The 21,983-nt window shown below is 46.2% G+C and overlaps 1 protein-coding gene across 7 annotated transcripts in view; it reads left to right on the top strand.

The window, feature by feature from the left end:
• The first annotated feature begins 8,441 nt into the window (after positions 1-8,441).
• ILDR2 (immunoglobulin like domain containing receptor 2) overlaps positions 8,442-21,983 on the top strand; it is a 37,846-nt gene continuing 24,304 nt past the window's right edge. For all 7 annotated transcript variants that reach the window (XM_058824776.1, XM_058824778.1, XM_058824780.1 and 4 more), the window contains exons 1-3: positions 8,442-8,539; positions 17,173-17,505; positions 18,561-18,680. In XM_058824776.1, coding sequence (XP_058680759.1) covers positions 8,494-8,539; positions 17,173-17,505; positions 18,561-18,680 — 499 coding nt within the window. In that variant the 5' untranslated portion in view covers positions 8,442-8,493. The remainder of the gene's footprint in view (positions 8,540-17,172; positions 17,506-18,560; positions 18,681-21,983) is intronic.

The raw sequence follows: 21,983 nt of genomic DNA on the forward strand, positions 1-21,983 counted from the left end.
CCTCAATCTAGCCATTTTTTTTCATCTTTGGGTAAATCTGCTCAGCTCCCAAGGAGGTTCAGGCTTAAACCTTTGACTTAGCTGATTATGTATGTCAATGCTGGAACTGTTGTCAGGTAAGCTCAGACCAGATTGCTCTTGCATCTTCCTGGTGACTGGTTTCTCTGAGGGTTAAAAAATGCTGGCTCATTCTGGAGGCGGTTCTGTCTTGCTCAAATCTTGTGAAACAGTTTGGTTTGTGTTCCACTTAGGAAATCTGCAGTTAAACATACAGGTGGAGTCAATCACATTGCTAAAAATGTAGAAAATCATGATGTAACCTCAAGGTAAGCATTTCTAAAGTCACTTTTACTGCTGTGGAAAATAATTTATATTCCAGTCTAGTGCCAGATACATTAACGCTAAGTCTCTGAGGAAAGACTGCAAGAAATGACTTGTATCTTGTAAATATAAACATCTGCACAGAGCCTAGTTCTTTCAGGCAGAAAGGCAAGTGTTTACTGTTATATTACTGTAAGAGTCGTTGCTAGGAGTGCATCTGTGCACTTGTGTTTTATTTTTCTTCACATCATATTCTTTTCTCTCATGTGCAGCTTTGGGACCCACCCTTCAGCAGCCCTTCCTTCTAAAGAAATTCAGATAATGTGTGCATCAACTGTTTGAAAAACACAAGGCTCTAGTGATAGCTCTCCTAGGGCTAGAGGTGTGGTTGGAAAATAAAATTCATAAGCATTAGAGAGAAAAAGGGTTTTCCTCTGTGGGGTGGGGGTCAGATTAAGAAAACAGGGAACAGAACATCTTCAGAGCATCACACCATCAATATTCTTCCCCTGGGCCCTGAGGAGAGCCCAGTGCCTCTGAAGAGCTCATGTTTTAAATCTTTATTTTCCTGCTGTTTAACTTAGCAGGCAAAGGACTTTTCTGGACCATTTACACTGATTTGAAAATAACATTTGTACCACTGGAGCCCTTCCAGCAGACAACAAGAAGTCTTGTGCCAGTATTTATATATTACTTGGGTTTTTTTTTTTTTTTTGTTGTTGTTTCATTTAAGCACTTAATTTAGTTAATTGATATGCCAACACTTAAAATCCTCTGTACCTGGCTTTGGAAACCCAGCTCCAGAATTTACAAAACCAGTATAAATGGTCCAGAGAACTCCTCTGCCAGCCTTTGCTTTTCCATCAATGCATGGAGTTTGCCAGCATCTCAAAATAGGGACTATGTACCCTGGTACTATATGGACAGAAAAACTATCTGGAACTTTTCTGCCAGTAATGTATTCTCATAAATTCAGAATTCAGGATTCAAGGCTATAATGTTTCTTTGAAGGTTTTTTTTGTTTTTTTGTTTTTTTTTTTTTTTGTCAGAAAGAATGAGCAAAGTTATTCTACAAAGCATGGCAGTGACTGCATCTGCTGTTCCCCACTTACCTGCTGCTCTGGGGCTACAGCACTCCCTCACAAAGGGAAATATTTGGTGTTTATGTTGGAGGAATCAGGCCAGATCCATCAGCCCAGGAGAGGCGAGGCTGATGCAACTCCACACTCCCAGATCCAAGTGAAGGGAGGTCAAGTATGCATTCCCAGCCTAACCCAGCTCCTGCTGTGGTTTTCCCAGTAGGGATGGGCCATCTCTACCCCTCCCTGGCTCTCAGGGCACACCACCTTCCCACAGAGAAGTCCAGCTGGATTGTAACTAACACTGTCACTGTCCCTTCCCTCCTGGCACCACTGACATGTGGGCTGCTGGTCTGCTCTAGGGGACAGTAAACCTGGTCACTCCCTCACACCAACTGGTTCTTTCTATCCCCTTATCCATCTATTTATCTTACCTATTCCTTCCTAAATCACCTAGATCTCTCCCTTTCTTTGCCTTTGATTCTTTCCCTAAGCATTCCATGAGGAGTGCTATGCAATCCTGAGATGCTCTTCTGGCACCCTGTTTTTTAAGTTCTTTTAAGTTTTTAAGCCTTCTAATGTTTACATTCTTGTAACAAACTTTCTCAGACACTTTCTGTAAATAACGTATTGTTTTGCATTTTTATGGAGGAGGAGAAATTTGATGGACTGTTGGTTTGTCCAGTGTCATTGGAGAGGTGGCACTGTCACCCTGCAATCCACTGTCACTTTTGGAAATCTATAAACGTTGGAGTCAGAATTAAACTTTGCCTCTTTTTTACCTTGGAGAGTCCAGTGTCTGCATTGTTTTATTTCGTGTCCTCGAGCGACACTCTTCCCTTGCATCCCCTAATGAGTCCTAAATCTGTAGGATACAGTCCCCTCAGTGCTAAAGTTGCTGTGGTGTTGGCTCATCATGACAGGCTCCAGTCTGTATCCTGGAGTCTATCCTGGAGCTGATACTTTCCTGGGACAGCCTGGAATGGTTTTCCTTTATTCTGAGTTCCTATCTGAGGGTTCTCATCTGCCATTGTGTCCCCATGCTTCTCTGGACTTGTGAAAATGGGACATTGATGAGCTTTTGTGGTGGGTGTGGGACGAGCCAGGGCAGGCTGTTAGTTGGGCTGCCAACCATTGAAGTGCCATTGTCCCTCTGCAGTCCTTTGTGTGCTTTGGAGACAAGCTTTTGTCAGATAATCTCACGGCTGATTTCTTTCCCAGCCTGGTTATGGAAATTAAAAAACATACAGATTCTCTGGAGAGTGATACAAAGTATAGACCAGTAATTATTATTGTTTCACATGCATACATAAACATCTCAGGGATGAGAGCCTGCAGGCCTCCCTTCCCCAGGTGAATGATTTAACCAGTCAGCTTTCTTTTTTGACCTTTTGACTGAGTGAATCCCGAGTTTCTTTTTGAACAGCGCCACGACTGCAAGAGTGCAGGGTGCCTGACACCTCACCTATGTGACCAAGGATGTAATTTGGTACACCTAGGAGTCAGGAGGCCTTTCTACAACAACTCCCCTTGTCCTGTTCCCATGCAGGGCTTTGCTGAGTGTTGGACCTGTTGAGAATGTCCTGGACCAGGCCTCATGGATGGTATCAGCACCTTTCTTCCAGGTTTCTCAGGAAACTCAAATGACAGCTGATAATGCCTCTGTCTTCTCTCCAGAAATGGTAGCATTTGTGTTGGGGTTCCAGTGCAGCAGTCATGGAATTGTGAATGCACAGGACGTGCTGGGCAAGTGCTGTAACCCTGCTGACCAGGAGCACTAAAGCTGGTGCATGGCAGCCAGCAGCCCAGGTGTGCTACAGCTGCAGCCCCTCTGTGCCATCAGTTTCAGACACTGTTCATGCCAGGGCTCCAGTGAAACCACCACATTGTCCCAAGCACCCTGGACAAAGTCTGGGAAATCCTTAGCATCAGATCAGACCAGGTTTTTAGGTAGGAATGAAGGACCTGGCTGTGACACGCCACATGTGTGAAAGCCTTGCCTTAGGTGCTTGTTAGACATCTCTGTGCTCAGGACTATCTGGGTGTGCAGAGAAGGAAAACTGTAAGCCTTTAGGCAACTTTGACAGGACATGTGTGCTTTCAGTCTCAATCTGCTGCTGAATTAGGTTTTTTTTTTTAGATTTAAGTTCTAAATGTTAGGTACCAAAAATTTTCCAAAGTCTTGTTTTGGATCTGGCTCTAAGTAGGATGACCTGAGTAATTACAGACCTGTTAGACTGACAGAGATCCCAGGCAAAAGAATAGAATCACTGATACAGGATTTGCTTCAATAATGAATTAAGGAAAAGTAATGTAATTAATGCCAATCAACATGGGTTAGCAGCAAATACATTCTGTCACATTGGTTTGTAATTGCATCAAAAAGATATTAAGTGTGATTACTAAAGGTAATGCATTCAGACATGTGAAGCATGTGACTCGACCACACAACACTGAATTAGGGATACAGATTTATGATACAAAGACCATCCAGTCCCTGGTTAAAGCATTAGCTTAAGGTGTCTCAAAATGTAATTTTAAATGAGGAATTGTAATCACACTTTTTATTAAGATCTTTCTTAGGTTGTTTCTTGGCTGCATACTACTAAATACTTGTTGGTAGCTCTCAACAAAACATGTAGTCATCACAGTTACTTGCAAAAAATACAAAGATTGAAGGAATACTTAATAAGGTAGGTGATAGAGTGGGATGTTGACCAAAGAGGAGCTTTTTAAGTGATGCTACATCAAAAGGAGTAACAGCATCATCCCTGGATGGATAAACAAATATTGACCAGGGATGATGATGCTGTAATACTTCTGCTTTCATGCTTTTAGCAACCGGGCCTGGGATGCGCTCTCCAATTCTGGTGTTAGCTCAGGAATAAAACAAACTAACAGTCTGTTGAACTTCCAGAGAGGATGTTAAGGGTGCTTTGATCACAGCCTGCCATTACCTCTTCAGAAGTGCCTTAAGGATGCCTTGCCCTCTGACTTGGCAGTACTAGAAAGTGAAGTTAGATTAAATTAGGGGCAGGGTGAGGTCCCTTCCTACCCAAAGTAATCTGTGATTCGTTTTTGTAACATACAGGTTGTAGTTCAAACTAATCGATGTAGTGTGGCGAAGTGATGTGGCTTATTTTATTGGGAGAGCTGAAGTGGGCAATCACAAAAGTCCAGGCTGTGAACTCCAAGTCCTTGGAGGTATTTGTGCTGCCCACAGTTCCTCTACAGCCAAAACCGCAGAGGATTTAGCAGCTTGTTACCTCCTAGGTTATCTGTAGATATGCAAGCAAAGTTTGTCCCATTGTGTATTTTTGCCCGTAATGACACACAGAAGATGGCAAGCTGGGATGATTCACTTGTGATCATTTACCTGTGAGATAACTTCACAAAACATTATTGCTGACATGCCATTGGTGTTTTAAATGAAAATTTCAGGTTCAGTCAGTAAGTGTAGCAAAGGCATGCTGTCTAAAAATGAGTCAGGAGTAGCATAGGAAATTAATCCAGAGGAGTAAATACTATAGGAGAATGCTGTTCTCTTGGGCTCTTCTTAATGCTGAATTTATATTACAGACTTGAAGGTTCATTGTAGTGAGAAAGCCGAATTTCTCCATTAAATATTCGAAGCATTTCTTGGTACAAACATCATGATTAAGAAACAGTAGCAGTTTATATATACATATCACTCACTCCTGATGTTAATGGGATGTAAAAGCTCTGTATTATTGTGCTATCAAATGCAACCAGGCAGCTTGGATAAAAACCAACACAGAGAGTGAATATATTTCCACAGTGTCTTGCTGTGAAGCTATCAAGGATTAATAGGAGATTCCAGTGCAGCAAACGAGGAAAAGTTTTACTTGGTAGCTATCTGAAGAGAGTCACTAAACGCTATGAACTGATGGTGTGTCACCCAGTCAGTTCTGCGACGTGCTAATCCCAGTACTAAATCAAGAGAGCAGTGTCTAATGGCTGAGTCTAGCATGGCATCCCAGAAAAGCTGTTGGAATCACTGTTTCTATGGAAATTTCTGCCAGGGAAATCCAGGGGGCTGAACGGCATGAAAATCTTCATGCAGGGATGCTGCCGAGATGGGTCTTGCTGACTGAGGTGCTGGTGTAAATCGTTCCACGTGGTGGTAGTAACTTAAAAAGCTGACTGTGCTTATCAGCAGAGGAAGCGACCACAAAAGATTGGTACTGGAAGATGAGAGGAGGGAGGGAGGAATTAAGTACTTGGCACGGAGAGAAAAGAGCCAGCAGCTGCTACAGCATGAGTAAAAATTAGTTTGTTTGTTTCCCCATTGTTCGGCTGAATTTGTTCATGATCCCACGGCTTAGAGAACTCCCTCAGTGGAGTCGCGGATATCAGCAGCGAAATCAAACAGGGTTGCAGTGTGGTATTCCTCCGATTCTGCCTGGGACTAAATTACGCAGGGCAAACAGCGGGAATTTGCTCATGAAGTTATCTAGTGACTGAGGGAGATGAAGGTTTAAGTCCAGTGTGTTGTTTTTTAAAGGACAGAATCCCTGCTGGGCTGTGGCTTGGAGCCATCTGGCTAATTGCACAGGAATTTCCCCACCGTGTGAAGCTGAAGTGGGGCTAACTGCAGTCATGCAGCTTTCTGTCTTGGGCTAAAAGGAAAGGCAACATCCCAACATTAACTATTAAGCCAGCTCGGATGTTGCAATCAGGAGATCAAAGGTCTACAGAGATCTGGAACATCAATTCAGGGCCTGGGCATCCATCTTAGGTGGATGTATACAAATGACAGCTAAAATTAAGTGAGAAAGGACCATACAGTAAGTTTATGAGAATTTCAAAGCAGATATAAATCCAACGTTACATGTGAAACAATGGTGCTTCCTTCTATTGAAAATCTTTCCTTCCTTTGTCGTGAGTCAAAAGTTTAGCTGAAGTGATGCATGCCAAATTTATTAGCAAAAGCTGGAGTAGATTAAAAAATAACAACTAACAAAAAACCCCACTGGTAGCTAACAATAGTGACGCATAAGGGATTGTACTACTCCCAGTGTTAAACAGATGAGATAATATCAACATCAGCATTGTCTCAGGAAACTCTGGATCAGAATCCTGGCCAGCTAAGTTACAAAAAGGCAAGGAACCGGGATTTCACTTAAAATTTTGGAGGGTTATCAGGAAAAACAGTTGGGGGAATGAGAGAAAAATAGCTTTGCGTTTAGCTTTTAGGCGTCTTATTTCAACCCATACAAACTTTCATGGATTATATCCTCTAGATAGGTAACAGTGGTGATGCAAAGTTCCATCAGAATTTTCTGCAGCCACACGTTGCTGGAGGCTGAATTTGTGCCCCTATTGAGAGTTTGTACTTTGTCTTCCACCTGCAAGTATGCAGGAAGGCAGTGGAGTGTCAGATCAGTGTGCTGAAGGAGAACAGCACTGCTGCACATATATACATTATTTAGTGTAACAGGAACTTCTTAATAGTAACTTTTAGCTAGTACTGCAAAACAGTTAAATTCGTAATATATTAGGTCAGAGGAACATTAGGACACTGACTGGGGTGGGTGTGTATTTTTTTTTAAGCAATGCTGAATAAAAATAAACTTCCATGTGAAAAATATTTTTAAATAGCATTGAATAGCTCCAAATAAAACACTTAAAACCAGAGCAACTGCCTAAGGATTGTCTCCTTGTTCAATTCCATTTTAACTGTACTAACAGAGGGACTACTCCGGTCTGAAAACAACCAAAGATGTTTCAACACGTTTTTTTTATCACAGCAAACATGCTAGTTTGGTTTTCCTTCAGAAATTATTGATCTTTTTTTTATTTGCACTTTTAAAGAAGAGCTTATTTTGCCTGCAGAGAAGTTCAGTCTGAAAGGCGAAATGATGAGAAATCTACAAGCAACCGGAGAACACCTGCTAGAATGTAAACAGCTTGTGCAGATTTACTGCAGGCGTCCTTGAGCCTTCAGCAGCAGGACACACCGAGCGCTTTGCTTTAGAAATGTCAGAATAGTTTCTGTTTTATTGGCAGATTCCAGGTGAGATGAAGTTGGAGACTAGTCCCATCTCTCATGCGGATCACTGATGCCTTCAGCATCCCAGTTTTGGTTCAAACACCAGCCAAACCCCGTAAGAAAAGTGCCTGAGGGTGAACAACACTCAAAGGGAAGCCGTGCTGGCCGCTGTGAATGGGGAGTGCCATTTTGCACTCTGTGTTTCTCGCCGGTGCTGAGCCACAAAAGAAAGCGTGATGCTATTTTAGCCAGCTATTTAGGCCCATGAATAATTCCACTGACTTATTAAGTTTTCACAGAAACTTTAAAAGTTTTAAGTACAGTTAATGCGTATCCACGTGGGTTTGCTGCGGCCAGGACCATTTAATTTCTAAGCAACATCCATATTCTAAAATGTAATTTAAGGCTGTTTGTGACCCCTTTCTCACAAAAACCCCCACAACAAACCAAAACCAAACAAAAAATTCTCATAATCTTTCAGTATCATGTTACCAGGAAAACTTAACACCCCGCAACTTGCCTGCCCATTGTTAACAGACAGAACACCTCCTCATCTATAATGATACTCCTTTATCTAAAATTACGATAATTAGCTGCCGTGCCCATGCTGGAAACGGAAACCCCAGGGAAATTTAGAACAGGAACCGTCTACGCTCATTTCCCCAGGTATACACTTGGCTAATTTGGGGAGGACAGATGATGGGCGGGGGGACATTTTCCAGCGCTCACTGGAGAAGTTGTAAGAGCAGCGGGGATGCCGGAGGGCTGCAGGACTTGCAGAGGGACGTGCCCGTAGGCTGAGGAGCGGCACCAGGCAACCGAAAGGCGCCTTTGCCGGAGGGAGGGCGGGAGGGCGGGAAGAGAGGCAGTTTCGGGCAGCCGCGTCCCCCTCCCCTCTGAGCCCGGACAGCGGCGGGGGCGGCCCCGGGGAGCCGGCCCGGGGGAGGAGCGGAGCCGAGCGGAGCGGAGCGGAGCCGCACGGCGCGCCCGCCCCGCCAGCCCCGCCGGCTCTGCGGGGAGGCGCTGCCCGAGCGGGGCCGCCCCCGCGCCTCTCCTGCCGCCGCCAGGACCACTGGGAACATGGATGGGCACGTCCTGGGATGGATCGTCCTCCTGTGGATCGCAGGTAGGGCCGCGGGCAGAGGCGCGGCTGGCCCCGACGTCCCTGCGCCGTGCTCAGCCCGCCGGGCTCCGCGGCTTTCCTGAGGGGGAAAACTGTGGGGAGCGTTGGGGAGATGCTCCTGAGGGAGCCGGCGTGAGGCCGGGAGCTGCTCGGGGGCGTCCCGCGGTGCAGTTTGCGGGGACTTGGCGGAGAGGGTTGGGAACGGGGGGCAGCCGGTGCCTGCCGGGGCTCGGGGCAGCTCCGGGCGGCCCTCGGCGCTTCCCTTCCCTTAGCGGCCCGGCGGCGCTCGGAGGGAGCGCGCCCGTCCCGGGGTTACGGGCGGCCGGCCCGGGGATGTCGGAGTGTCCTTGGCGAGAGGGATGGCGACGAACCCCCGGCTGGGAACAATTGCAGGAACTTCTCCTTCACCCCGTGTCCTGACCGCACACGCCGTCCAACAGAGGTGTGAGAGGAGGGGGCTGCTCTGCCTCTGCTTCCAGAGGGGCAGAATTCCAGGGGGGCCTTCCCCGTGACGGTGCAGCTTCACCCAGGCCTTTGTCAGCCCGGTTGCCCCCCAGCCCAGCCCGCCGCTCGCCTCCCATAAAGGTCGGGCAAGTACCCCCCAGGGCAGGGGGAGGGAGCCGGAGAGGCGAGCAGAGAGGGCTCAGTGATGGGGAGAGGGCAGGGGGGGCGAGCTGAAAAGGGGCTGGGTCTGAGAGCTGGGCAGCGAGAAGAGGGAAGGGGTTACGGCAGGGTGAGAGCGGCGGGGCAGCCGGGGAGAGAGAGAAAGCCGTGTCAGGTCAGGAGCAAGATCTGCCTCCGGTGAGCCGGTGCAGCAGCCAGGCACAGGCAGGAGCAGCAGGATATAGGAAAAGCTGCAGTAGGATGACTTAGCCAGGCCGACTGAAAGAAGAAAAACAGCCACACTTGGGTTAAGTGGCATATATTTCCCACTGTCACCTATGTATCCCACAAAAAAGACCTCCGCCTTTTCCCTCTTCCTATTCAGATTTAGGATTCACAAGCAGTAAATTCGGCTTTTAGTCATAACACCTCTCTCCCACCAGCCACCCACCCCTTTCCTTGCATTTTCACTCTGTTGAGTCATCCTCAACACCGGTGCCTGCCTACTGCTCCCTTCCAGGGTTTCACGGCCTCATCTGGGGCTTCAGCAGCTTCCAGCTCATTCTCCCTCCCTTCTCTCCCTTCGTCCTTCCCTGCCATTTGGCTGCTTCCAAATGTATCCCGCTTCAGTGAGTTGGTCCGGAGTGGCAGCACACCCACAGTGCCCCTCCTTTCCAACTAGCCACAGTGGTGTGCTGATAAATAGCATCCAAGCACCCATGACATTACATTCCTCCCTCTTTCTAAAGAGCTTCTTTATCTGCACATGTCAGGCTAATCAGGACTTTTTTTATTAAGCTAAAAGACCGGGCTGTTGACACTTTTCTCCTTCCACTGAGGGCAGTTCACGATTCCTGGCAGCGAGCAGTGTTTGGAGCATGCAGGGTCAATGCAGAGAGGGGGAGAGAGAGAGGTACCGCTGCAGTGGGAAGACCTTCCAGTTTCCTCCAGCCCTGTGGTTTGGAGACAGGGCTGCGTGCAGCTGGTGCTGTGGAGAGCTGGCAGGCACAGGCTTCCGGCAGGCAACAGGTTATCCATAGCTGTGTGCTGAGGGATGGAGGCACTCCGTGCTCCCTGCTCCCCTCCAGCCTCCTGCCGCTGCTGCCCAGCCATAAATCAGGTGCTGCTGTCCTTTTGCACAGCCGGCAGAAGGCAAATAAGCAAAGGTGTGTGAGTGTGTGCGTGTGTGTGCACAGAAAAGGAGGAGGGGGCTAGCTAGCAAACATGGATTCGAGATTTTCCTCTCCCCAGTGGCTGTGCAAAGGAATGAAAGGTCTGCACCGAGGTAAGGAGCCCTAATGCAGCCAGCGTGGTACACTCCACTCTGGGGAACAGGAGTGGGGGTTGGGAGGTGGAGGGACAGAGTGCAGGATGGGGAAGAAGCAGGGAGACAAAAGGGAGCACGAAAGAGAAGGCTCTCGTTCCCTTCCCTCCCCTCCTCCCTCCTCGAGGTGGGCTGAGAAATTTCTAATCAGCACTTTCAGTCCCTTTCCTCCCAGCAGCAATTCCTCTCTGTCCTTTGTTTGTCTTTAATTTTTGGCTCTTGCGTTTATCTTTTGTTTGGTTTTGCGCATTGTGAGTTCTTAGGGCAATTTCAGAAAATCCTGTGTGAGGCACAATGGATTTGGTTTGGCTTCTCCCCCTCCTGTCCTGCTCTCCCACGTGCCTGAAGCGAGTGTTTTAATAACAACAGCAAATGGATGAAGAGCAGGTCGTTCTTTATTCCTTCCTGTGAGGTCACACGGGTTAAGATATGTGTGGAACTGTGCTCTCATTCTATAAAAAGAAGACGCAATTTGCCAAGTATCCTCAGTCCCTGTGTAAAGCCTGTTCTTGTAAATTACCAAGTGCAGCTTGATTCTGGAATGAATCCTCCCCTTGTGTTTACCATTTTCTTATTAATGCTGTAATTTCTAATGCATTTGAAACAAGAGCATAGTGCTGTGCTGGCTACTGAACTTCAGTTTTAGTACAGAACAAGCAGATCAAATTTTTCCTGCCTCACAACTTGGACCAAGTTTGGAAAAATTACAATTAGAAGACTGTCCATGTTAAAATGAGATCTTTTCTCTCTGATAAGTGCTTTTCCACCAGTAATTCAGCACTCAGTCCCTGTATACTGTTGCTGTACTTGTTCTTTCCCAGCCACAGTTCAGGAGGGCAGGCAGAGGGGGCATGCTGGAGCACAGTTGTGTCTTTGCTGTTTCTGGCCAGCTGACCACACTTCTTGGGAAGGCAGGGAAATGGTTGGACTCTTTTACTGGTCCTGATTTAAAGTGTTCATCTGACTTCCCTTGCCTAGCTTCACAGAGCATAGCAAGTGTAGCATAACTGGGAAGAAATCTCATGTTTTTCTTACTTTATATTCCTGTGAGGTCACCTTGAGTGAGACTGGCAGCAGTGGAAATCCCAATGCCATCCCCAGGATATTATGGCTTGGTGTTACAAGGCTTGGAGGGATTCTTCACATTTCTTTTGCTTTGCTCTCAGGCTTCTGATGAGTGATAATTCTGGGAATGACTTCCAGGATGCTGAACCAAGTCTAGATCAGGAGGCATCTGACAACTGTAACAGGTTTCAGACAGCAGTAAGACAGGGTGGGTTTGATCTGGTGGGCAGAGATAATTCACCTGAAAGCGTCCAGGGTGACTTTCGTGAGTGTTTGAAAGGGGCTGTGGAAAGGGAGTGTAAGGAGCACAGGGAAGCTGATGAAGAGAGTGAAGTGAGGAGCTGGGAGTGCCTGGGGAGAGCACCACAGAGAATGGGGAAAAGCAAGGAATAGTCCAGTGCCTGCTGCAGTCATTCTGCACAGCCTGGGCTGTCCTGCATGGAGTGCTTTTGTGTTAAAGCTCTGTGCTGTGAGTGCTGCCTGTGCGGGCCACGCTCTTCTGCAGCTGCTTTGGGTTTTCCCCTTTCCAGGTTAAGTAGCTGGAGAGCTGAAATTCTTGGTTTGCTGTGGAGCTGTTGAAAACAGAGCCATGCTTTCACCTCAGCTGCAGCTGACTTGTTCAGGCATTGGTTTCTTGCTTCCAAAAAAAGTTGACAATTAGTGGTCACATTGCTAAGAATACAAGTCTGATAGGAACCAGACCAAGACATCCAATTAATTTCCCATAAGCACTGGACACAGTCTGATGGTGATGGCTTTTGCTGATAAATTGCATGAATTGGACTTAGTCCAACATGAGTAGGCGAGAACCTGTACAATACAATCTCAGTGATCCCACTGTCCATTCATCTGTTTACACATCTCTTTATAATTTCTGACTTTCTGGTCTCAAAGCCCAGATCTTGCCCTTCCTGATTCAAGCTTGATCCACGTATGAAAGTATAAATGGTATGCCAGTATTCAGCAGTGGGGGAGACAACACTTTAAAATGATGCAGAGTATCCAAGGTGCCAAAACCGACGATACTTTTGCCCAACAGTTAATGTTATTTGGGAAGGGGTATAAGCTACCCTAAGGGCACTGTCTCTTACCAGGCAATGGATGCTTTTCTGCCAAAGCCCTGAGGTGAAGTCTAGGAGTAGCTTTCCTGAGGTGCCTGGTTCAGGACCCAGTGATTTCCATTCTGCTGTGTGCACAGCTGCCACTCCTATCAATAAAGGAACGTGAAAATTTGAAATTTTTGTAGTTTCGTAGAATCAGCTGTACTACCTCAGACAAGCAGTAGCATGAGCCAAATAATTGCAAAGAAAGAGATGAGATGCATGATATGATATGATGAACATATAGGGAGACTCATGTGACCTGAAGAATAATGTGTGCTGCCTTCCTTCTCTTGGACTCCAGTCTTGTGTGCTCCAGAAGGATGCAGCCTGAGACATGTTCCATTGAACTACAGCACTGGGCTTTGCCATTACTTCCAGGGTTTGGTGCTTCAGATCAATTTTATTCTAACCACATGATATTTAAGGTCTCCTGCAACCCAAACCATTCTGTGATGCTGTTCCTAGGGGCTGTGTAGTAAAGTTAAATCTTCCTGGGGCTCATTTCATCTCAGGGAGGCATAGGCTTCTCTGGAGGTCAATGGCAAAGCAAAAGCCTCAGTTATCACCTCTCAATTGCTTTCTCTCTTGCTCGGGGAAGGGGCTTAGGAAGATCAGGCTCACCAGGCTCAAACCCGCCCTTACAAATATCCCCTCTGTAATCGCTTCCTGGAATTTTCTTTAATCACGAGTGAAATGTATTAGTGGTAGCTTGTGTGGAGTGTTGATTGCATAGTTTGAATGCATAATCTGAGGATAGTTCAGGAAAGGAATCAGAGCAAGGAGACAAATGCACATTGCCAATTGAAACAGACAAACCCCATACAATTATATTTCGGAAGTGTGATTATTTTTAAGCTCTTTCTCCGGGAGTCTGTGTGTGTATATATATTTGTACAGACACACAAAATCATGGATTCTTTTTATTTTCTAAGAGAAAGGATAACTGTGTTTATAAGATGCAATTGATTAATATTTTCAGACCTTTTTCTTTGGGTTTAGGAGAGCAAGAAGAGAAAAAAGAGAACAGTCATGTAGTCATGAGATTCCCAGGAGCTGGATTTTATTCTTGTTGAACTTGAAACATTGTGAAATTCACAATGAACAGGTTCCTTCTCTAGAGTGCAGGAATTGCATTTCCGTCATGACTTTGAAGTAAAGGCTAATTTTGCTCTGTCTGCATCAGTCAAAACATAGCACAACACAATTCAGTTTCTTTTTAGTCCTAGTTGTATTAAACTAGACAGAGCTACCATGGTGCTGTCACTAAGCTTCTCATAATTTTTCACATATTTGAGTCTTTTTTTTCTCTGCTCTGTTAACAACTCTGAATTCTTCCCTCTGATACATCTGAGGCTTTTCTTGTCTTGGCTACACTGCATTTTGAGGTCAGCAGTTTCTTCTTGGAGGTGAGGAAGTCCTATAATTCCCATGCCTGGACATAACTGATCAGTTAATCCACCATCTTGTCTTCAGGCAGTCAGACATCCTGGTGGCCTTTTTGGTGGACACTCTTACAGCAGTGACATACTGCATGAATCAATTCCAGTAATTCTTTTTTGGCAGTGGAAATAACAGGTGCATAATTTCCCAATTCAGCCATATATAATTATATATAATTTGACTTAAATAGATCTAAAGTTTCCTCTGCTCCACTCTCCCAATCTGAGGCACTCTGTTGCTCTTAAATGCTATTCCTGGAAGGAATCTGAAAATAATACTTAAGAAGTTAATAAAGAGCTTGGGATAGGATGTAGAAGGTGCCAGATAATTTTATGCGCATCTCCAAAATGCTTTTTGGTAGAAAAAGAATTCCTGTATTTTCCCAAAAGTTGCTTTTCTTTTTTGATATAGACATTCACATGGGGGTAGGGTGGGGAAAGTTAGTCAGATGAGAATTTGCTAAAGCTCAGCTAATCATTTATTAAAGCAGTCCCTGGCTTGCCAAACTCATTAATCTCATTAACAGGGAAGGAGGGCTGTGGTGCATGGCCAGCTGAGAGCACTGTGTTTTCCAAGCAGTGTGCTTGGTTCACAAGGGAAAGATTTAAATATTCAGTGTGTCGCTGTTTTATCCCTGAAGCTGAGGTAACGTGATGAGTCACTTGATCAGCTCATGCCACATCCTGGCTGTGGCCTCACACTCTGAGGGTCCTGGAGCTGCCAGACACTGGCCTGACATGGACCCATTGGGCTTTCAAGGTGTTCTTCATGTTTCTTGCACTCACATGGAGCCCAGAATGTATGAATCTCTGGAGAGGATTAGGCATCACCACTTGGTTCACCTTGAGAAGCAACTGCTGGCGTTCCCTTGGTGCCACATGGTCCCTGGGTAAAGGAAGCCTGGCAGAAATGTCCCAGCTGCCCCTTCCTGAATAATCTCTCTGCCTGTGTCTCAGGAAAGTGCAGGAGCTGCCTCATTCTCTGCCTGTCCTGTGGGAGACCTCAGCTGTGCTTGGTGGTACTCTGGAGAGCAGCCACATCAGTGTTTGGATTTGGGTCCAGGCACTTCTGGCAAAACTGATAACCTGCTGTGCAACTTCCACATGGCACAAGCACAATGTGCATGGTGTCCTGCATTCATTATGTGCATAGCACAGCATTTCTGTGCAGTGCCAGAGCATCCCTGTGCTCCTCAAGCCTTCACATAGAAGTCCCAAAGGTCAAACCCTGTCTAGATTAGTAACTCTGTTGGTAGCAATGACCACCTTGCCTCTCTGCAATTAGCTTTCCCCTGGGTTCTGTCCACGCTGTGTTTTCCATTTCCAGCTGGGATTTATAGACTTCATTGTGCTCTGCAGTTCACTGCAGACAGTGTATCACTGCAGACAGTGATAACTTGTTGAATTTAATATTCACTGGTTTATCAGCCTCTTCACTTCCCTTTGGTTCTGAATCCTGATCATGCAGTCTCTGCTCACTCTTGCTTTTCAGGTCTGCAGCTGTCTCCAGCTTGACCTTGTCTCTTCATGCCTGCTGTTATACAGTTGATGCATTTATTGCTCTCTGTCTGCTCCAAGCTCCAGTGCTTTAGTCTGTGCCTTCCCCCCCCCCTCCCCATTCTAAAGATATCTCCTGTCATTTCACTTTCTTTTGCCAATTTCCATCTCCTTTTCATCTCTGCTTTCTGGAGTGGGTGGGTTATTTTTGCTGACTCCATTTCCTCTCTTCTCTACATCATTTCTGAATCTCCTGCAACCTGACTGCAGCCCTTTGTACTTATTTTGACCTGGGCTGAGGCACCTTCTCCAGCTTCTTCCAACTGAATATGAGCTTCCTGATTGTCATCTTGCTCATCATTCTGCTTCTTATATTTGCTCTGATGCTTTATCTTTACTCTTTTTTCTTCTTTCTTGCATTTTCCCTTCTCTTATACTGCTTCTTGATATCAGGAAGTCTTTCTTTGTCCTCAGTCTTTTCATTCCTCACTAAGCTCTCTCAGGTCCACCAGTCCCTTCTGCAGATGTTGTGTGGACTTTCTCTTCTGCTTTGTTGTCTTGAATGTTTCCTTGTTTTTCTTATTTTTCCCTGTTTCCCTGTGTATTCCTTCTTTTCCACCTGCTCTGGGTGAGGGGTGTGGTAGCATTTTCCATACTGAACCTGATTCCCTTTTTCTGGTGTTGTGTGAGTACTCCCAGACATCGCTGCCTGCAGCACAAGGAGGGAAGCAACGAAGGGCTCATGGGGGAGTTTTGGCCATATCCCTGTGGGTGGATGGAGTGCCTCACTCTCTAGAAGGCTGACATTGCTCACTGACTCTCCCTCAGCTACACAAGGGTGTAACAGCAGTCCCCTGCATCTTCTCTGGGGCCTTGATGCATCAGGTCCAGGCTGCAGCTCCCTTGTCAGCTGCTAGATAAACATTACATGTTGAGATCCCTCTCCTCCCTGGGAAAACTTGAGGGTTTGGGCCCTTTTTCTCCACACGTCCCACATGGAGCAGTTTGTCTCAGTGGTTCTTGCCAGCCCTGGGAAGAGCTGTGTGATTTGGATCCGCTCCTTTGTGCATCTCTGGAGTTTGGCAGAGCAGGCAGCACTAGCTGGGCACCAGTGCAGAATGTGCTGGTCCAGGCACTGTTTGTTGCCTGACGTGTAAAGAGGAGGTGTGGTGCCACTGAAATGGGGAGGGAGGTGACTTATTGTGCAGTGGGATTGTCATGGATTCAGGATCTGGCCCCTTGGCTGACCTGCTGTACAAGTGGAGCATGGCCATCCCTAAAATACCTCTTCCTTATGTTTGAACTTGCCCCAGAAGCTGTGAATCATCACACCATTGTGTTAGGGCTTCCATAGCTTAAGGATGCTACATTTGAGCCTTCAGCCCCATCATGCTGTGTTTTCCTTTGTGACTGTAAGCTATGAAAAAGCAAACTTATTTCTGCTGCCAGCATCCGTGCTTACATACGTTGGGGAGTGTTGCTCCCTAGCACCTGAAACAGATGGACAATTTTCTGTATGTGAGGAGAATAGTGCTGGGATAAAATGCAGTAGCTCCCTCTTGAAGCAGCGCCAAGGCATATGATACTCATGTTTTTGTCTTCTAGCTGAGGTGGAAGGGTTGCAGGTCACTGTGCCTGAGAAGAAGAAGGTGGCCATGTTATTCCAGCCTGCTCTGCTTCGCTGCCATTTCTCTACTTCTTCCACCCAGCCAGCCGTGGTACAGTGGAGGTACAAATCCTACTGCCAGGACAGGATGGGAGAAGCTCTAGGAATGGTGACTTCTGGTTTGCAAACAATGAGCAAGAGGAACCTGGACTGGGATCCCTACCTGGACTGTGTGGACAGCAGGAGGACAGTCCGTGTCGTGGCCTCCAAGCAGGGATCTGCCATCACCATAGGAGACTTCTACAAGGAAAGAGATGTCAGCATTGTCCATGGTAACTCTACCCCAGGGATGCTTGGTGGGGGCTGGAATGGACTCTCAGCACTTTGGGACACTGGAGTCTGGCAGAAATTGTTCACTTGACTCCCTCAGAAAAGGCTGTGGGAAGAGATGTCGGGATGTCAGGCATTTAGGATTCAGCCAACCAGTCCTAGATCCAAAGATAATTTCCTTTGGCACTTCCCTTAAATTAACTGTAGGTCTTCAAAAACAGTATCCTTTTTCCCCTTCCATGAAGTGGAAGCTTTTTATTCCTGACTTCTGCATATTGCTGTGTATATAGATTTTCCTTAGCAAAGGGGGGGCAGCAAGAGATACAAATTCAGTCTCTGCAGGATAGGTTTTTCTTCCTTGCAAATGCCACTGCTGTTTTCTTAGTTCTGAAATACCAAGCTTATCCTACACCTCATGTTTGCTCAGCCACAGACTTACCCTGTCATGAACCTGAACTCACACAGCCTTGGGCAGAGTGGAATGAAGAGATTCTGTGGGGTGAAGTCAGGTTGGGTGGAGATGAGGGATGGTAGGGTCCTTAAACATTTTTGTCTGGAAGGCTGTGTGAGAGACCTTGTCCCTCCAAAGTACAAAGTGTCTGATTGACCGGGGAGACCACCTAGCCACAAGTGGAGACTCGTTGGTGTGGAGGGAATGTGATCAGCCTCGCAAGAGGGAGTGTTTTCCTTTGTCTCTGTGTAACCTGTTCACAAATGACTGAGGTGCTGTAAGGAGACACTGTCTAAGCCCTTCTTTCGTGACAGGAATAGTGTTGGGACCCATGCCCTAGGTGACAGGAAGGACAGAGAGACTTTAGTGACCCCTTGTGCTCTTGGCACTTGCAGGGTGAGCTGCCTCTGCAGCATTGTCTGTTTTCACACCTACAGCCAGAAGTCCTGACCTGTTGTTTTTTCCTGAATACTGTGATATTCTGGATGAGGTTAAACCTTCTTCTTAGAAAGGAAATGAAATGGATTTGGGGCACAGAGATGGATCCAGTGCATTCTTCCTGTAAGTGTTGGAGGGAAAACCTGACTTTTCTTTTTTGCCTTCCAGATGCAGACCTGCAAATTGGGAAGTTGATGTGGGGAGACAGTGGCCTCTATTACTGCCTTATTATCACACCAGATGATGTGGAGGGCAAGAATGAAGAATCAGTGGAGCTGCTTGTGCTTGGTGAGGCCTCTTGTCGGGCTGCTTTTCCAGCAGATACCTGATGCATCTTTCCTCCTGCTCTCTTGCTGTCTCTCCATCCCCATGCACTGTATTACTATGGGTGTAAGAGCTATGTAAAACAGTCCCTGCAGTGCTGTCACCATTGCCTTGCACCTTGTGCAGTCATTCACACCTAGGCAAAGTGGGTGGCAAATGCTACCAAACCAGAATAGTAATGTTTACACCCACACTGCTCACACGTTACACAGGCGTCAATGACTGCAGAGAGTGCGGGGCTATGGAAAGGCAGAACCCTTGTTTTTAAGGGATAAAACAAATAACTTGCAGCAAAATGAACACTTGAGATGGAGTCTTTTATCAGCAGACACCCATAAGACATCAGATCCTGTGATTTTTGCAGTCCTCATCCCACTCCTCTGACCTCTGAGGCTGTCAAGAAGCACTGTATTGAACATGTCCGTTTGGGAGATTTTTTGTGTGCCTGATAACACTTGTCCAGTTAGAGGTGCAGTTTCACAGTCATCCTAACCTGGTCTGACCTGGTGCTGCCACTAACAGGACCTGCCCTCTCTGTGGTGTGTGTGCTTGGCTCTGCTTCTGTTAAATTGCCTTGAGCAGGGTGCTGAGCAGGATCAGTTTCTGCCCTGTTTGCAGGGTTTGCTTTCAGTGGTGGCTTCCATGATACAGCTCACTGTAAAGGCCAGAAAAGCAGCCATTCCAGCTAGAGGAGAAAAGCAGAGTGCAATGGGCATTTCAGGGACTTTTGTTGACATGCCTGGAGCCAGCTGTAGTACTTCAACTCTAGATGCCTCAGGAGAGCAAGCTGAGTTTTTCCCAACTTACCTTAAGACCTCACCATGGCTCTTCTGTGTACAGATTTTGCATCCTGTGATGGAAATATTAAAAAGCTGGGGTTGATAGTGTGTAGGTGATCTGTGGAGGTGTACAGTAGAACATGCCAAGCATTCCCTTGATCTCCTACCAAAGGTCAGAGTTTAATTGGTGTTTATATTTGGAGCTGTAGTTATCATCACCAGGTAAACCAGACTGAATAGGTGAGTGGCTGTCACAGTGCCATTGCCTCTTCTCACTCCTTTAATGTCAGCCAAACAATGGACAGTTGGAGTGGAAGGTCAATCTGGTCACTCCAGAGAACAGTGTCACATGCCTGTGTAAATCCACAGTGTGACATCTGTGTATCATCTGCCACTTAGCGACAGGCCCAGGACCAGCCTGTGTGAGTTCAGGTGAGGTTATCTCTGCCAGGTGGCAGTGGTAGCTGTTAAAATCCTCTCCTGAGGTCCTGTGTCTCTGCAGTGATGAGCTGCTGAGTTTTTGTCCCTTTTTCACCTTCCTGTCTGGGATTTGGTGTCTTCCTCTTGTATATCTACAACTGTGCTCAGACACCAGTGGTGAAACAGTACCATGGTAACAGGAAAAATTGGTTTTTCAGTGTGTGCAGAGGGCTGTGGGGAGAAAACACAGAAATCCCTTCCTTTGGAGCTGGCTTGATGTCTCTGCCCCCAGTTCATTGTGGTTATGTTGGGGGACACATGTGGCTTAGGCTGCATCACCCTTGACCACATGTGCTTTCCTTTTCCACCTCTGGGGCTGACCTTGCACTCCATGCAGCTCTCTGCCAAGTTTGGCAGCAGCATGAGAGCAGACTTGTCGTGGGCTTCCTTCTGCCTCATGCTGTTAGGCAGCTTCTGTATATTGCTTTTCCTGGGTAGAGGCAACATTCCAGCTTTTGGTGCAATCCAGGATTACCTGCCTGTTTTCCTCCTTCCCCCTCTTCCCCTTCCCACCCTTTTCTTTTCCTTCTGCCTTTGCTGTTACTTTTTTCTTTGTTTTCCTTTATCTCTCCCTATTGATGGCTAAAAGATGAAGCAGCCAGTGATGAAAATACTCTTCCTTAATATTCTGCATATTCTGGGATATTTTTTGTTCCCATTGCTTGGAGGGAGACACTGAATACAGATGTAGGTTGCAGCAATTTTACAGTCCTAGAGGACATGTGATAAAAGGGTTTTGTTTGCTGTTCTGCTGCCCTTTGGGTGGAACCCAGATTCCCTGTTAGAGAGTTTGGAGCAGCAGAGGGATAGTGTGTGAGAGATGCCATGATTCCCAGAGCACATTGCTGTTTGCTCCCTGCTGACAGTGGTCTCTCAGATACAATTTACATTGCTTATTTTGGGGTTGCTGCATGATTTCAGCATAAATTAGAATTTTGAATAGAGCAGAGGTTCTATCCACTCATGTTATCCTTGGGGTGACAGAAAAATCAGAATGGAAAAGGAAATAGGAAAATATCCCTTCAAGTGGTTTCATATTAATGCCAGGATAAAAGGGCAGTTTAATACCATGTTGAAACCATGAAAGGACTGAGAAGCAAAAATGGTAGATATCATACTAATAGCATCAGTAAATTAATGGAAGTTTGTTTAGTTAGAAGTGCAGGGGCCTGCTATTATACAGTGAATCATACCATGAAAAATTGATCAAAAGGCACTTTATCATGACTTAGAGCAAAATCTAAAACCTGGGCAAATTACAGCATTTCCTTTTTTCCTAGGAAAGCGATCACAGAGACCTTCAGTGGCCTCTTGAGTAGCCAGGGAGCCTGGGTCATGATGGGATTGCAAGTTGGGTTTTGTTACCTGGATGTGTCATGTTGACACTCAGAGCTGCTGGTCGGCATCAGAGAATCCCATGTGCTGTCCTCATGTCACACTTATTTCAGAAAAGCATACAAGCATTTATTTATATCCATTTGTGCTCAGCAAAGCTGATAGGATTTGTAAAGCATACCTGATGTTAGGCATGTGTTTATTATGTACTTTGCTGAAAAGACCATTCAGTATCAGGGACCTTAACCCTCTCTAAGGGAATCAATGCAGGTGAGGGAAAAGGAGTGGCAATCTCTGTCTCAGAAACACTGCTTCTGGTGGTGAACCTCCTCTAGAGTAAGGAGGGAATTTAAATAAAAAGTACATATTTATTATATTTTAAAAATGTACTTGAGACCTTATTATTCTTTGCAACTGTCTGAAAGGAGGTTATAGCAAGGAGGGGGTTCATCCTCAAGCTGTATTGGGAGGGGTTTCAGGTTGGACATCAGAAGGAATTTTGTCACATAAAGGTCGGTTAAACATGGGAATGGGCTGCCCAGGGAGGTGTTGAAGTCACTGTCTCTGAGGTGGTTAAGGAAAGACTGGATGTGGCACTCAGTTCCATGGTCTGGTGGTGTTTGAGCACAGGTTGGGCTCAAAGATCTCAGAGGTCTTTTCCAACCTACAAGAC

Source organism: Ammospiza caudacuta, chromosome 2, assembly GCF_027887145.1.
Source record: "Ammospiza caudacuta isolate bAmmCau1 chromosome 2, bAmmCau1.pri, whole genome shotgun sequence".
NCBI classification, from domain to species: Eukaryota; Metazoa; Chordata; class Aves; order Passeriformes; family Passerellidae; genus Ammospiza; species Ammospiza caudacuta.